The 16,780-nt window shown below is 41.4% G+C and overlaps 1 protein-coding gene and 1 long non-coding RNA gene across 2 annotated transcripts in view; both read right to left on the reverse strand.

The window, feature by feature from the left end:
• Window positions 1–671: 671 nt before the first annotated feature.
• LOC128503582 (uncharacterized) lies at window positions 672–1,336 on the reverse strand. Its single transcript, XR_008355264.1, has 2 exons — window positions 1,284–1,336; window positions 672–1,211 (listed from the first exon to the last, which is right to left on the reverse strand). It is a non-coding gene; the product is annotated as an uncharacterized LOC128503582 (long non-coding RNA).
• Window positions 1,337–16,780, reverse strand: part of BTK (Bruton tyrosine kinase) — a 65,656-nt gene continuing 50,212 nt past the window's right edge. Inside the window, exons 12-18 of the mRNA XM_053473683.1 lie at window positions 12,093–12,167; window positions 11,784–11,955; window positions 10,844–11,060; window positions 10,527–10,591; window positions 3,405–3,523; window positions 2,149–2,306; window positions 1,337–1,658 (exon numbers count right to left, since the gene is read on the reverse strand). Coding sequence (XP_053329658.1) covers window positions 1,590–1,658; window positions 2,149–2,306; window positions 3,405–3,523; window positions 10,527–10,591; window positions 10,844–11,060; window positions 11,784–11,955; window positions 12,093–12,167 — 875 coding nt within the window. The 3' untranslated portion in view covers window positions 1,337–1,589. The remainder of the gene's footprint in view (window positions 1,659–2,148; window positions 2,307–3,404; window positions 3,524–10,526; window positions 10,592–10,843; window positions 11,061–11,783; window positions 11,956–12,092; window positions 12,168–16,780) is intronic.

The raw sequence follows: 16,780 nt of genomic DNA on the forward strand, positions 1-16,780 counted from the left end.
GCCTCATCAGAAAATGGGGTGAACTAATGATTAGTTACTTGGCCGTCTGACTTACAGGGCAGATGGCTGGGGTAAAAACTTAATATATTGTATATTTTGGTTTATTTTCAAGCTACAAACGTTTGTACTTTTGAGTTTATATTAAATAAAAGACCATGGCATGTTTTATCCAGTTTTGTGGATTGTATTTTATTCTATGGAATGTTTGGTTATTTAGTTTTTATTGTTCTTTTAATTTTAGTTTTTATTTAAGTTAATATATCCATTACACAAAGTACTGAACTTAGTCTGGAACTAAGTTACCAGACACTTTTTATGAATCACCTTTACTAAGAATAAAAACATAAATTTAAGAAACACGCTGAAATTTGAATAGCAACCTTTTCATACTGTGTATTGATTACGTCTGTGACGGGACCGACCTGTACCTCGACTAGGTACTCCCGCCAATCGTTGCTTCCTCCTGCCGGGACACCAACAATTAACCCCTTCAGCGCCAGACAGAGCCAGCGTTGTAGATAGAAGGGGGGACGTCGCTGCACTGGAGCTGCGTTGGCACTGTGGCTATCCGAAGCTTAGCTACACAGCGTGGCTATTGTCCTGAAAAGGACAATAAAGAACAATCATAGCAGCCCACCCCAAGCATCCCCAAGCATCAGGCAACACTCATGTTGAGGTGAAAACAGGACTCCTTTATTAAAACCAAATACAGAGCTATATACACACAAGTAAGAAAAGGGCAAATATCACATGATCTAATTACCATGTCAGGAAGGAAGTAATTAGATCAAATCCTACAACACAATATCCGGGGGCAAGACAGAATGACATGAGACATAAATAATTACATTAGTTGGGGACGTAGACATGGAATGATGGTAGACATATAATTGGCTTGAGACAGACAATGGCGATAACAGGAGCTCACAGGATTAACAGCTACCTGTTGTGTAATTGATAATTAGGTATGCAGCAGTGATACCTAATCATACCTTAGGGCTTATTCACACAATAACAGGGGAAACACTTCACACCTATACAATCAACAATGCAAAGACAATCAGCCTTCTTCCTACAACAGGATGTCCAGTTGCCTTACAGTTTTGAGACTCTGAGTAGTAAAACATGGGGGAAATCAGTAGAAACTGACCCCCCATGTCCACACACAGAAGTCTCTACAAGGCCTGGGCCCATAGTCAGTGGGGAGGAGGCTGGCTCTCACGCCTCTCCAGGGGCCCCATTGATGGAGGGTTCTGTCACAACCTCGATAAGACAATTTTTACAACAGAATACTATGTACTATGCAATTAGGGAGTATTCTGTTGTACTCTAGTAATAAAACCAATATGCAGTTATAGTCACCAAGGAAGTAGTTATGTTAAAAGCAAGAATTCATACAGAAAATATTTTCTTAATTACCTTTATTTTAATTCATTAGAGAGACAGTTTTCATCTTTATTTAAAAACACGTCTAAAATTTCAGATTTTTGTTCATGTACCACAACTTAACTTGAAAAACCCTTAAATCTAGCACTGTCCACCATTAATTACAACATAAATATACAAATGCAATTTATTTTACTTGTTTTTCACAAATCCTCCATAACTTCTATTATGGCAGAATGTAGAACTCGGAAGGCGGGTCTGTCATCAGCTTTCTGTGAAGGTATGAAAACGAAGGGAAATGAAAAACCGCCATTATTAAACTATACCATTGTGTACCTGGTTGTATTTGTTGCAGATAGAAATTTATTTATGGATTTCCTATTTAGCTATTTTTGGCTGTTGCAAGTGTGGTCAAGACTTGATTTCATATCACGCAGACAAAATACAAGCCCAAAGTGCAATGTTTTTAGAGGCATTGCAGGAAGAAAAAATGTGAGGCTCGGAAAAGTATATTCGTATACTAATCGTACATTTCATTATAGGGTATGCTGAGACAGCACAGAACACAAACATCGACAGCTTTACAGTGTATGTATAGGCATAATGAAGTCATGTGAAATTAAACTAATTTGTTTAAATGTGCGACAGGAATTTAACTGCAGACTGAGAGTGGCAATAACCGTAGCATGTTGCATTGTGGGACTAAAGGATCCTGCAGTGTGAGGGATACTATTAATGTATGTAAGTGCGTATGTATCTCACCTCTGCCCAGCAGCTGGACATGACACTGTATACTCTTTCGGTTGCTAGTTGAGGTCTGTATAGACGAACGCCTTTCATTATCTGATCCACAATCTCGCTGTTACTGTATCTTTCGTATGGCATTTTTCCAAATGTGAACACTTCCCACATCAGGATACCTAGTTGACACTATAAGTTAGTTTCATGGAAGATACATCGAACACACTGCTCCTTAGACCTGTACACCACGTCGGCCCTGGATATCCATATCAACATGCTTAATTTTAATATTTATGTATACTGCAAAGTGAACAAAATGTAGTGGACAGCAGGTAATTCCACTGGTTGCTATAACAATTGCACATTCGCCTTACCCCAGAATTGTTCCCATTGAACTTGATGGTATGGGCAAAGTGTAAAATTTAAAAAAACAGAATTTTCACATAAACAGCACTCACTTTGGAGAAAATACCAAAATGATTTTTAAATATTTGGGTGGATAAGGCCTGATTCTAGGGCAGCACCCCCTTGTATTCCATGATTAAACTCAACATCATTTCAAATGGGCAAAGAAGTGTGTTTTGTGGATGTGGTTAGAGTTGGGGGCAAGGCTTTTTATCTGAAACCTATATTTGTTTGCTTAAAACTTATCAATGTTCCTTCAGATACAGTACCTTAAGGCCCATGTCTAAATATGCTAGCATAATCACGTTAGACATTTTTTTTAGCATATACATTATTTTAACATGTTGCGAACAAGCAAATGTAACAAGCTGCCTAGCAGTGTCTATAATAGCACAAGATGTGCTTTACTATAGTACACTTCACGTATTACACCACAGCATTATAAATGTACAGGTAAGTAACACTCAAATTTTATATGCCCTGGAAAAATATACGATAATACAATTTTTTTAATCATGTAAACATTAAATTGTTGAAATTGGTTTTTAAGCATCAATAGGTTATTGGATGTGAATGGGATGTTGGATCGAGTAAAACCTAAAAGAATTAGATACTCAGGTAAAAGAAAATACTTAGAAAGTGATAAAATACTGAAAGAATGAGATAATGTGGATACCAAACATAGGGGAATACACAGAGAATACAGAGAATCAATACATTTACTAAAACATGATATAAGGACCGGGTGACAGTCATAAATAAATTGTGCCTGATCTAATGCAAAATAAGCAAAAGAACGAAGAAAGGACAGTGAGAACCAAAAAAGCTAAAATAAAATTCAAAGCATACCTTCCTGGGTAGATGTTACTTACCAAATGCCCACACATCAGATTTACTGCTGAATTTGCTGTAAAGCAGAACTTCAGGTGGTGACCAACGAACAGGAAATTTGGAACCCAAAGAGCTGGTGTACTCATCATCTAAGACATATCTTCAAATAAATAAATAAAAGCCACATTTCAGGTTGGCCTTGGTACATTTGATTAGTGAATTTTGTAGCCCTTCAGAGGAATTGTAGCAGCATAAAATGACCAATGTTGCTAGGTACTATGAGGGTAAATGAAGCTCCAGTTATAATTTCCAGTTGCTAGTTGAGGATAGTAGTTTATGTTTTATATGAAATAATCCATATCTAACTTTTGTTATACACACTATAATCTATGCCTCCCATTAACTAATTGATAATGGGCGATGGATTAAATATTAGATAGCTCAGTAAAGATAATAACAGCATGCAGGGAAAACAATGTATATATATATATATATATATATATATATATATATATATATATATATATATATATATATATATATTTGTATGCAGTGTACAAGCAGTGTATGTATATATATATATATATATATATATATATATATATATATATATAACCTTTGTAACAGGAACCAGGGTAACACAAAACTGCTATCCTGCTTCTATCTTTGTCTTATGTGGTGGTATGGATAATCTATGAAGAAGCACTAGATCCCACCACTTGTCACCAGTGTAATGGGAACCAGGGTCATCACTCTTTCCCTGGTCATTGTTGCTGTCTTCCTCTTGCTAGTATGTGGCTAGAAGATGGGTCCTCAGAGTAAGTATGCTCCTCTGGGAAAAATCTCCATACCACCAAACACACAGCAAAGTACACCAGTCCAGAAGCAGGGAAAACACACACTTTATTCATGTAGCATAGGGATGAAGAGCAGTCAAAAGCAATAAAAGAATATTAACATAGATAAGCATTTTCATTGGGTTTCTAAACAGGGACTAACGAACAAATTAAAACACAACTCTAGGGACAAACTAGGGAACCAATTTTAAGACACAACTGCATTAAGGGATATACCAGGAAAGGGACCAGTTAGGGAGGATTATGCAGAGTGACCACTAGCCCTCTAACTTGTAATTAGATACTCTGCAGGAAAGAACACAAGTATCTTGATTAACCCCTTAGGTCCTGTGGCTGACTCTTACATTGCTACATCACCACCCCCCTTCTAGTACATTTGGAAACAGAGTTGCCTTGCCAGGTAACTCTGTTTCCCACTGTGGAGGGACTGAAGTGGTTACCTGCCCTTTAGCTGGACAGATCATTAACAAACTTTTGAGTTTAGTGGATGTAGTCCATTGTTTGTGCTCATGTAAGGGCCACTCGGTTGCAGTTCCATTACTAAGACAAGCATCTCGTTTGGCACCCTTATTGATGACACACAGTCTATGTGCAAGAGGCTTTTCCACCCTACACCCATGACCTTGTACATATCTTTGAAGCTGTGGTTCACTGATGACACATACTTTAGTATGGAGCAGCCATTAGGTCTCAGGAACCTGCTCCATGTATTCCTCCATCTAAATCTACAGATTAGGCTTTAGCTCCTTGCAATCCTGTACACCTTTTCGGCTGCATGTCTTTGTCTGTGGCTTGGAATGAGGCAACTGTGTCTTATGGGTTGCATCTGAAAAAGGAGATAAGGCTCTTGTACCTCACATCCATGTGGACCTTCCTGAGGCTAAAGATGAGGCTCAAGTATCCCATATGTATGTCTCCTCTTGCAGATCTGAATGAAAGGTTACTTTATCAGAATCCTGTGCATCTTTCTGATGCTCAACGTGTAGCTTAAGCGTCAGGCTTGGTTTGAGACAATTCAGGTACGAATACCTGGTTTTCCCTCTGCCGCTGAGGATGGTGCTCTTGTGCCTCACATCCCTGCATCTCTGGCTGCTGCTGAGGAAGTGGCACTGACGTATTGCATCCCTGAATCTGTGGTTGTCACTGTGAAATGGCTTCTGTTACCTGCAAGTCCGGTTGCTGCTGGTATATTGGCACCTCATATCGTTGCACCTCTGACTGCCACTGGGGTTGGGGCTCTTGCACCTCAGATTCTTCAAATGTCCAATGACACTTGCTTAATGGCAAAATTAGCCACCCTGTTAACATCTAGTGGATCAGGATTTGGTGATTCCTCAGTCTTTGGACAAATACAGCGCTTCTTTCTTTATAAACGGCCATCCTGCTTCTATCTGTGTCCCACGTGGTGGTATGAGGAAGCACTAGATCCCACCACTTGCCACCAGTGTAACAGGAACCAGGGTCACCACTCTATCCCTGGTCGTTGTTGCCATCTTCTTCTTGCTAGTACCTAGTTACAACATGGGTAGCCGGTCTGGTGCTCCGGGAACAATCTCCATACCACCAAACACACAACAGGGAAAACACACACTTTATTCAAGTAACAGAGGGATTTAAAAAGAGACAAAGGCAATAAAAGGGCATTAACGAAAAGGGGAGGGGGTAAGACAGAGAACACATTTTATGTCGACAGGAGGCTTCATATTTGTATTATCTTCTTTACTTAAACCTCCAGCAGCAAAGAAATGGTTATTATCAGAAAAAACAAACAAACAACCGATCAGAAACATGTCCATAAGAAGCCCCTCAGGACTGTGTTCAAGGCTTTCACTTTCCATCCGTGTCAGCCTCGTCTTCCTCGCCCTATCTGTATGGTGGGGGATGCTCTAGCGCTGGTGCATTCAACTGGTATCCCTGCGGGACAAGTGTGTGATCGAGCGTGCGGTAGGTGCGCTGGTTTTCATCAGCAATATCTTTCTTGTAAAGACTGTGGAGTTTCATCCTGTTATAAATATTTGTGCGCTCAATTCCTTCATTACCTATCGGCATTTCAAAATGGAAGGCATTCAGCTTTTACGAGACCTGATGAAAGAAGGGGACTGGTTTACGAGGATTTGAAGGATGCACACCTGACAGTGCAGATTCACACAGGAGATGCAGATGCACAACAGGAGATTCCTGCAGTTTTGGTGGAAGGGCGAGCTGTGGCAATTCCCTTTGGTCTGAGTTCCTCCCCATGGTGCTTCACCAAGCTCCTGAAACCTGTCATGGAGTTCCTGCGTGGACGTGGGGTACAGTCCATAGTTTATCTGGACGACATTCTCTTGATGCCTCAGGATCAGAGTACCCTCTACAGGGACACCATTCTTAAGGTTCAGTGGTTCCAATGGTTGGACTTTGTAATCAACGAGAAGAAATCAGAACTGACCCTGACTCAATCATTCAGGGTCTCCTGTAGTGTTCATGCGTGTCTCTGAGGGATCTGGTGCATATGATAGGCCAACTCTTGGCTTCCATACAGGCTATTTTTCCAGGTCCCCTTCATTATCGGGCTATACAACGTCTAAAGGCGTCCTATCTCCATCACTCAGGCTCTTACTACCAGGTCATTCGGCTGACCGATGAGGTGCTTCTGGAATTGCGATGGTGGCTACACCATATGGGCACACCCCAGATTTCTACCTGGAATCAGACGCCAGCCTCCTGGGTTGGTTGAGCATCCTGCGAGGTTTCGGCCACGGGTGGCCTCTGGATGGAGGAGAAGAAGAGTTTCCACATCAATTATTTGGAGCTAATAGCCAGGTCTTTTGCCATCCACAGCTTCACCAAAAACATGTCGCACTGTTCCCTAGTGTTCAGGATGGACAATGTGTCGGCCATCCGATACATCAATCTTCTGGGCGGATCAAGATCAAAGCTCCTTACCAATATTACCTGGATCACCACCTCTTCATCAGGATGGAATACATCCCGGGGAATGAGAACCTGGTTGCGGACTGGTTTTTCAGGCATTTCTGGCACTTGCAACCTGACGTCTTCCGCGCCCTAGATCTAGCTCGGGGTTCACTTCCTGTCTAAAACGCCAGGTGATTAATTTCTTCAGCTGGTTCCTAGACCGGCTGTCTCTGGCGGTGGATGCGTTTCTTCAGACGTGGCCAACCTTGGGGGCATATGCTTTCCCCCCATTTTCGGTAATACTCCAGACTCTCCATCAAGTTCACAGTCAATGGGTCACGATCCTGTTGATTACCCCGCTGTGGAGGACTCCGCTATGGTTTCCCATTCTTTTGGAGATGTCATGTGCCGTCCTGCTGTTGCTGCCTCCAGATTAGGATCTACTTTTGGATCCAGAGTGCAACCCACATCTGTTGATCCTTCTCAGTCAGCTATTGTTGGTGGCTTGGATGGTTTCATCTGAGACTCAAGACCTGCTCTGGGACTACTGGGCTCCAGGCACTAGAACTTCCTACCTGCAGGCGTGAGGGTCCTGGGATAGCTGGTGCGTAGAACGACGCAGTGATCCCTTTACAGCGCCTGTAGTGAAGGTACTGATTTTTTTTCATTAGGCAAGTTGTACCGTACTTTATTCATGCACAATTTCAGAGGTGCCGGTCAGTGTTTGGGGAGAGCACTTTGTTTCAGTGTGGCTCGCTCGGCCATTTCAGCTGCTCATGTTCCCGTTTCAGGTGTGAGTGTTGGGAGAGATCCAACCATCTTCTGTCTTCTGCGCGGGATCTGGGTCTCTAGACCCCCCTCTACGAGGTACTCATCTTTCTGGGAAGTTTCCTTTGTTTTTCATTTGTGAAGTCATGGCTGGATAATGACTCCGTATCTCTTCATCAGCTTTCGGCAAAGCTGGCTCTCTTGCTCTGCTTGATTTCCTTTTGGAGGGTGTCTGATATTAAGGCTTTCGGCACAGATTCATTTACCTTTTCTCCTGAGGGCATAACTGTCTCTATTTCTCGTAGGACTAAATGTGTCATACCCTTATTTTCCCGAGCGCCCTAGGTTGTGTGTGGCGCGCTGTTGCCGTAGTTATCTCTCAGCCACGACGGGCATGCGTTCGGTGTCTCCGGGCGGCGACTTCGCCGGCTCTTGATTTGGGTGGTTTCATTTCGGATATTCTTTCCGCTGCGGATTGGTCCAGGGAATCAACTTTTCACAGGTTTTATCATCATCCTCGGACTCATGCTGCTTTTGCATTGGTGGGGTAGCTTTAAAATTGCAAATATGAAGCTTCCTGTCTTGACATAAAATTGGGTGAACCATGGTGAAGAGATAATCTAAATTTTATTATAGACAGGAGGTGAATATTTCCCTTCTCACTTCTCACCCTTTATTTATATAAATTCCGCTATATATATTTTTTCTCTGTTGTTTTATATGAATTTATTCATGTGTGATTTTGTGTTTTAATGGATAGCCTTATTTTATCTGGATACCCGCTGGAATCAGATTAAAGTTCTGTCCTCCGGTTCTTGGACTGTTGTGGTTCTGGTTACTTGTTAGGAGTTTGTGCTTCCTGTTCATGACATAAAATAAGAGGAAGTAGAGAGTCCCGAGGGGCTTCTTATGGACACTACATGTTTCGGATGCAGAGTGACCACTAGCCCTCAATACTAAATAGTCTGCAGGAATGAACACAGGCAGCTTGATTAACCCTTTAGGTCTAGTTTTTGCCTCATGCTTTGTTACAACCCTAAATCCATTTTCTGTACTTTTAAACCCATTTTTCACTTTGTCACAACTACTCCTACTACTAGCCTTACTGACTCTGACTTTGTCACCAAATCATAATATTTGCAGTCTCCCTCCCTTGAGCTCTGCTCCACCACTTCTCTCTGGGCACTGAAAATTAAGTTTATCCTCTTCTATTTCTCTCTTGTCTAATTACATGTCCCCTTGATTCTACACCCTCTCATCTTACCCAGTCTCTCTCATCCACTCTTGACCCTATACTAACTCATATGTTCAATCCCCCCCCTCTCCAGTGGATCCTTCTAACCCTTCAAGCATACTACCATAAAGCCCTTTACCAATGTGGCTGGACTCCACCAATTTTTCAAACTACCTCCCTACTCTCTACTTCCTAACGGTTACAAACATTTTGAATGGCTTGTGTACAACTGACTAACCAAGTTCCTCAACTCTATGCATGACAATTATCAATCTGTATTCCATTGTAAACATTCTATTGAGACTGCTCTTACTAAAGTGACCCATGATTTACTCATTGCTAACTCCAAGGGTCACTACTCTTTGCTAAAACTTTTGGATATTTTTGCTGCTTTTGACACTATGGACCACCTTCTTCTTCATCAAATCCATCACAATCTTGGTACCTCTGACACTCCTCTTTCCTGGTTCCCATCCTTTTTACACATTAAGCATCTGCTTTTCCAGTCATTCTTCATATCCCCTTCTTCTCTCACCCCAATGTTCAGTTCTAGGACCTCTGCTGATCTCACTTTATATTACCTCACTTGGCAAACTAATATCATCCATGGCTTTCAATACCACCTGTATGCTGATGACATCCAGATCTACCTATCCTCTATTGACCTCTTTCCCTCTGTCTTAGATCATGTAATTTACTGCCTTGCATCTATCTCTACCTGGATGTCTGCACGTTTCCTAAAACTCAATATTTCCAAAACCAAACTCCTCATAATCCCCTTCCTCCAATGCTAACATTCCCTAATCAGTTTCCTTTAATATCAATAGTGCAATTATCTCCCCGTCCCCTCACGCTCACTGCCTTTGTGTCACCCTTGACTCTGACCTTTTTTTCACCCCTTAGATTCAGTCTTATTCAAAATACTGCTGTCTCCATCTTAAAAACATTGCCCCACATGTCCACAGTATCTCACGCCTTGACTATTGTAACCCTGTCAATCCACCATGAATGCTGCTGCCAGACTTATCTTCCTCTCCCATTGCTTTACTAACACTGTCAGTCTCTTCATTGGGTTCCTGTGCACTTCAGGGTTCATTTCACAATCCTGACTATCCTGACAATCTTACTTTCAAAGCCCCTTATAGCGGTTCCTATACATAAATCTCATCCCTCATCTCTAAATACACTCCTAAGTAGTCTCTACGCTCATGAAATGATCTAAATCCATCCTCTCATGCATGCCTGCAAGATTTCTCAAGGATTACCCCTATCCTCTGAAACACTCTTTCCCAGGCTACCTATCTTTCCCCCTGCTTTCGGTTGTTATCTCATTTGACACAAAAAAGGTACAGCAGATATTTTTTTTAAAAATTACCAAAAGCCAAAACAGATTATGATGAGGTTCATACCTTGAAAGCCCAAAATCTGAAACCTTTACTGTCCCATCTTCAGCTACTAAGCAGTTCCTGGCAGCCTGAATGAAAGCATAAGATTATGGAAGTAAACACATACAATGGTGAGATTACATGCAGGTAATGAGCAATTATAGACTGTGCAGGATTATTTGCTACTATGTATTATGTTATTTCCATAATGGAATAATATCCAGATCAGGTACTGCTGGATTCTGTGTAATATGTTATCATTCTACGAGAACAATTACAATATGAACAGACTGCTTAGCAAAAGAGCTAATATGGAACTGTGAAATTTTGGATCTCCTTACCAGATCACGGTGCAAAAACTGCTTTGATTCAAGATACATCATTGCTGCACATACATCATTACACATTGAAAGCAAGTCTCCTTGGGCTACCTTTCCACGCAACTCCTTCAAGTATGAAAGGAGACTGCCATTTGACAAATATTCGGTAATGATAAAAATTGGCCGCTGTTTAGTGCAAACACCATACAACTGAACAAGGTTCGGATGAGACAGTTTCCTGAGGATCAGAAAGCATAACAAACAAGAATGATATATCAAAGCACACAGAAGCAATATAACTAGAATACGTGTGTGCAAAGCCATTGCAAGTATAAAAAATGTGTTTAGAAAATTATCAGTAGTACAAAATGGTATTGTAGAATGAACAATTTAATCTGTTAAATAAGGGTTATGTAAACAGTTAGTAAACCATTAGAAGTGATTTCAGAATTAGAATATGTAGTGGGATATTTGCATAACCAGTAAAACTGATCAAAGTTAGATTATTCTTGATCAAATACAGTATATACATTTATCGCTACCTGCAAATACATTAAATAGTAAGTCAATTGATTTCCTACATTTATAGAGTTGGCTATGGCAGGCCCTTCAATTATGAAACTCTGCATGAAATTAATCTAGTTTTTTGCTTCACAACATGCTCAAACAACAATTGCAATGCAAGATATGTCTATACAGAAAAGATCTTTTCTAAAATTAAACTTCTTATAATATCTCAGGATGAGCATAATTAATAAGTAAATGACAATTGACCATGTAACTGTGCATTATTTTACCTCTACAGATAAGCAAGGATTATATGTGTATACGAGAGAGAGAGAGAGAGAGAGAGAGAGAGAGAGAGAGAGAGAGAGAGAGAGAGAGAGAGAGAGAGAGAGAGAGAGAGAGCTTTCCTTATCTGTTTGCATAGGGTTTCAGTGCAACAAGGAGTGAAACTCACATCATGCATTTTGCCTCTTCAATGAATTCATCTTCAGACATGGAACCTTCCTTGATCATCTTTATAGCCACTTCATGTTGGCCTCTCCATTTCCCATACTTAACCACACCAAATTGCCCATCCCCTAGCTCCTTCAAGAAAGTCAGATCCTTGGGGTCAATCTCCCATGATCCTTTGAAATAGGAAAAATGTGCAAATCAGTACATCTTTTAAAACTTCCCCATCCACAACTGTCCTATCTGTTATCTCCTACTGTCTAGTTCCAGTGGCCTCTTTTGATTATTGCAAGAATTTTCACTTCTTTCTTACCATATCCAAGCCCTGCAACAGAGGGTGCACTTCTTTTCACTGAACACACGGGGTATTTCAGCCTTGATATCAGTCCTGCATCAGAATGAGATTACAGTAAGTGAGTACGATTTTTGGAGTAGACACATGATTAAATGAAACTATTCCTTTTTACCTTAAGGTTCCCACTTGCTGTTTAAAATAAGCTTTTTTTTAAAAAAGCCATAATTTTCAAGAAAGTTTGGTTTAATAAAAAAATTCCAAAACTAATAAAACAGTACACTGCCAGAGTTTATACACTATAGTTACTTACTGCGTAATCATAGATACATCTGTTTGATTGCAACTACCAGAATGTGGTTAAGTGTACTAGAGATTAGACACGTGCAAATGGGCCAAAAATGATTTGGACTAATTTTTTCGGTTTTTCAGGCAACAAATTTTGTTCGCTGCCCATTCGGTTTGGCTGTAAATTCGGGGGGAATTTTTAATTTGGGAACAAAATATGTTGCCCAGTGCCCACATTTACTACAATACTCCAGTTGAGTATCATCAGTGCTAAACTGTCTCTGTTTATACCGTGGACTGATTTACATCAAGGATTTTTGCTTTAATGCTAGAAATGGATATTGGACACTAGGAAGATTATTGGTACTGCGATAATGTATTTACTTAAATAAGTGGCTTTTTTTAGTATCACCCTCTTGTTTACATTTGTATGCGCATTAACCCCTTAAGGACCAAGCTGGGTTTTTTTATTTTTTTGTACCCTTTGTGACCAAGGCAGTTTTAACACTTTTGCCGTGCTCCTGTTTAGCGGTAATTTTGTCCTCATCCATTAGTGTACCCACACAAGTTATATATTGTTTTTTTCAGGACAAGGGCTTTCTTCAGATATTTTTGATCATATCATCTTATTTTATATTTAAAAAAATGCTGAAAACCCCAATTTTGCTCACTTTTATTTGAAAAAAAGCTGGCCAATTCAATTTACCCCATCAAACCTTATATTTTTGGAAACTAGTTATTTCAAATGTTGGTATTTTAAACTTTTTCATGCATGAGATTCTACCACCAGCCTTTGTCAAAATTTGTGATAGTAATGTTTTTGTATTTTTTATCACACAAATTGTACTTCAGGTGTGAATTTACAGCTCCTGGTATACGTCACTGTCAAATAACACCCCAATATATGTTCAGCAACATCTATTGATTACAGTGATACCACTCATGCATGGGTTTGGTTGTTTGGGGGATAAAAGGCAACATTTTGGAAGTGAGCTTTTTTCCATTTTGGTCAGTCTGTATCATTTGCCCCATCTTTGAACCCAGCCACTCCAATTTACCCCATCAAACCATTCTACCCCTTGGGTATTTGAAATGTTTTTACTTTAACTCTTTCCATGTCAGGATTTTTGGGAAGATACAGAACTAATTTTAGTACCTGCTCATAATAATACACTTTATTTTTTTATTTATTTTTTTAGTTTATTACTTTTTTTTTACATTCACTGCATAATTATGTTTAAATTTTACCACATTTTTTAGCTTTTTTTCCCCCCATATTTTTATTATTATTTTTATTTTTTTTTTTTTAAATATTTTACTAATCACATTTTGATTAGAAAGCTAGGCTTCATTGACTTGCTTGGTTGAATGCAGTATCTGAATTCAACCTGCAAAGGGAGCCAGAGTTCTCAGGAGGGTCTGGAGAGACCCTCTTAGAAAGTCTGGAAACTTGGTTATTTCTTTAAAGGATGCGTCGCCATCTTGCAAGTGGCAAAATCTCTCGCAGTGGCAGTTGTGACCACTCTCTGGAGCAGTCACAGCATGTCCTGGGGTGGGTGTTCTGTGTCGCTGAATGCTTTGCTATCAAGGCATTTCAGCGACACCATTGAGGCTTAGGAGTCCATATGTATGGCAGATGTTGACGCCCAGGAGAGAGGCCCGACATGGCCCCTGATGCCGATCTCGGTGTTGCTGATGCCTCGACATCGAGACATTACAGCAACACCGTTTAAGTGTAGAAGCTTGTTTAATGCCAGGACGTGCCAGTCACATCATTGGTCTTTAATCTACTGTTTTTGCATGACGTGCCTGGCCTGTCATAGGTTGTTAAGGGGTTAAAAATGACAGGCTGTTGGGCCCCATAGATATCTGCGCGGCCCTAGTGCTGCTCGACTAGCCCCCAGACCAGTGAAATCTGCAGCTGAGAGTGTAAATAAATAAGTGTGTGAATAAATGAGTAAGTGAATGTTATAAGTGTTTGGGGCAAAGGTGGCACAGGCAGACTACTTAAGGGGCAGGGTTGGCACAATCAAGCTGTTTCAGGGGCCGAGGTGGCATGGGCAGGCTGTTACAGGGGCAGAGACCTACCATGTCTATGACTGGCTTAGTATATAGTGATGAGGGTTATGCTACACTGCCGCCAATGTCTGGCTCAGTGTATAGTGATGGGGGTTACGCTGTACCACCAATAAATGTCTGGGTTAGTATATTTATTATTTATTTAAACTTATTTATTTTTTTTATAAATTAATTTTTTTTTTTTCAGATTTCTAGTTTTTTTCCAGTTGACATACAGTTTTCAAATTTGTGAAATAAATATTCTTGCCAACATTATTTTTTGTGGGTGTCTTTACCTTTAATCTTTTATCTTTAAAGTGCGTGGGAGTGCCACATACAGGTTCTGCCCCGGGTGCCAAATACTCTAGGTACGCCCCTGGTGCCGATGTTGTCTGTGTAATCCCTTATGTTATGTTCTAATTATGTTAATCCTTTCCTGCGTAGGAAAGGATTAACATAATTAGAACATAACATAAGGGATTACACAGACAATTTCCCCCCTCCTGAACAAGTGACCATATTAACCATATCCACTTCCAATAAAGTGTGTGTGTTCCCGTATACCGTATTGGCTCGGATATAGGCCGCCCCCGTATATAGGCCGCACCCTAAAAGTTTGGTGCTTTTTTAAAGAAAAAGTTTTTTTTCTTTAAAAAAGCACCAAAAAAAACATGCTGCCACTCTGCCCCCCCCGAGATATGCTGCCACTGTCCTCCCCCCCGAGATATGCTACCACTGTCCTCCCTCCCCGAGATATGCTGCCGCTGTCCTCCCTCCCCGAGATATGCTGCCGCTGTCCTCCCTCCCCGAGATATGCTGCCGCTGTCCTCCCTCCCCGCGATACGCTGCCGCTGTCCTCCCTCCCCGAGATCCGCTGCCGCTGTCCTCCCTCCCCGAGATCCGCTGCCGCTGTCCTCCCTCCCCGCGATACGCTGCCGCTGTCCTCCTCTGCCCCCCCCCTCCTCGACTTACCGGAGCAGACTCCCGGGTGTCTTGCGGGGCCGGCGAGGGACATCTACGCAATACGCGTATGCAACTTCCGGTACCGGAAGTTGCATGCGCGTATTGCGTAAATGTCTCCCGCCGGCCCCGCAAGACACCCGGGAGTCTGCTCCGGTAAGTCGGGGGTGGGCAGAGGTAAAACGCTTAGATAACCTCCCGTGCCGGCACCCCCCCCCGTGGGAAGTGCTGGCAGGGGAGGCTGTCTGAGCGTATCGGGGAGAAGGATGCAGGTCCCCTGCACCGCTGCGGGGGATCTGTATCTTAACCCCGCTGCCTGCCCGGCGCCCGGGACTGCATGTCCCGGGCGTCGGGCGCTAGAGCCCGAATATAGGCCGCACCCCCACTTTAAAAACTTAAAGTGGGGGAAAAAAGTGCGGCCTATATTCGAGCCAATACGGTATATCTGCCTGGCATGCTTTATCACGTGGATGGCTTAAAGAAACCATTTTGACTCCTATCTCCTGCAGCACTGCTGATTTGGACTAGAGCAGTGGCCCCCTGCTGTCTAAGAGAGAGAGAAATTTCGTTAGGACCATGGATTAATTCCGTTGTCTGATTCCCATTACAATAATCTGAGGTATTCAGAGATCTGTTTTGTGTTTTTTTTATAGGGTATTGAAGTTCTGATCAATACCTCCAACCTCTTATTGATTTGACTACATGTTACTCCAATTAAATAACTACTCCAAATAGCTTATGCATTCATTAGCCTTGGGGGTGACATACATTTTCCACCCCACATTGTAAATGTTTACATGGTATGTTTTAACCACCAGGTATGTCATGCCTAAATGGGCTCATTAGTTCTGTGATGTACCTGGCATGTCATCACTCGGATGATGCTCAACATTCCTCTGCTGCCTGATCGCTTCATGAGCAAAAGTGCTGTGTTAGCCCGTTAAATGCCACAATCATTTTTGAGGTTAATATCCATTTTCACAGGGCACTGCTGCTGCTGGTCTGCAGTTTTTAGTGGGCCACTGTTTTTAGTGGGGACTAAATCACAATCAATTCTGAGCTCCTATGGAGCACCAGCATTGAAAGAGTTAAAAAAAGAACAACAGCAGCACTAATCAGTGAGTTAAGGCTCTGCTGCAGTTCAAACTGCTGCAGAACCAATCAAAATTGGAATGATGGCGATCAGATCACTTCTGGCAAATAGGATCATTGGCCAATAACCTGATCATTATAGGAGCCACTGGATGACCCTGCCCTGTGGCATCTTTGGCCCCAAAGAGCCTCACTGTGCCATGCTTACACATCCATGCTATCACACACATATTCATTTACTCATTCACAAATATTAATTCACTCATTAACAAATTCATATACTCATTCATTCACTCATTCAGATATGAATT

Source organism: Spea bombifrons, chromosome 8, assembly GCF_027358695.1.
Source record: "Spea bombifrons isolate aSpeBom1 chromosome 8, aSpeBom1.2.pri, whole genome shotgun sequence".
Classification (NCBI taxonomy): Eukaryota; Metazoa; Chordata; class Amphibia; order Anura; family Pelobatidae; genus Spea; species Spea bombifrons.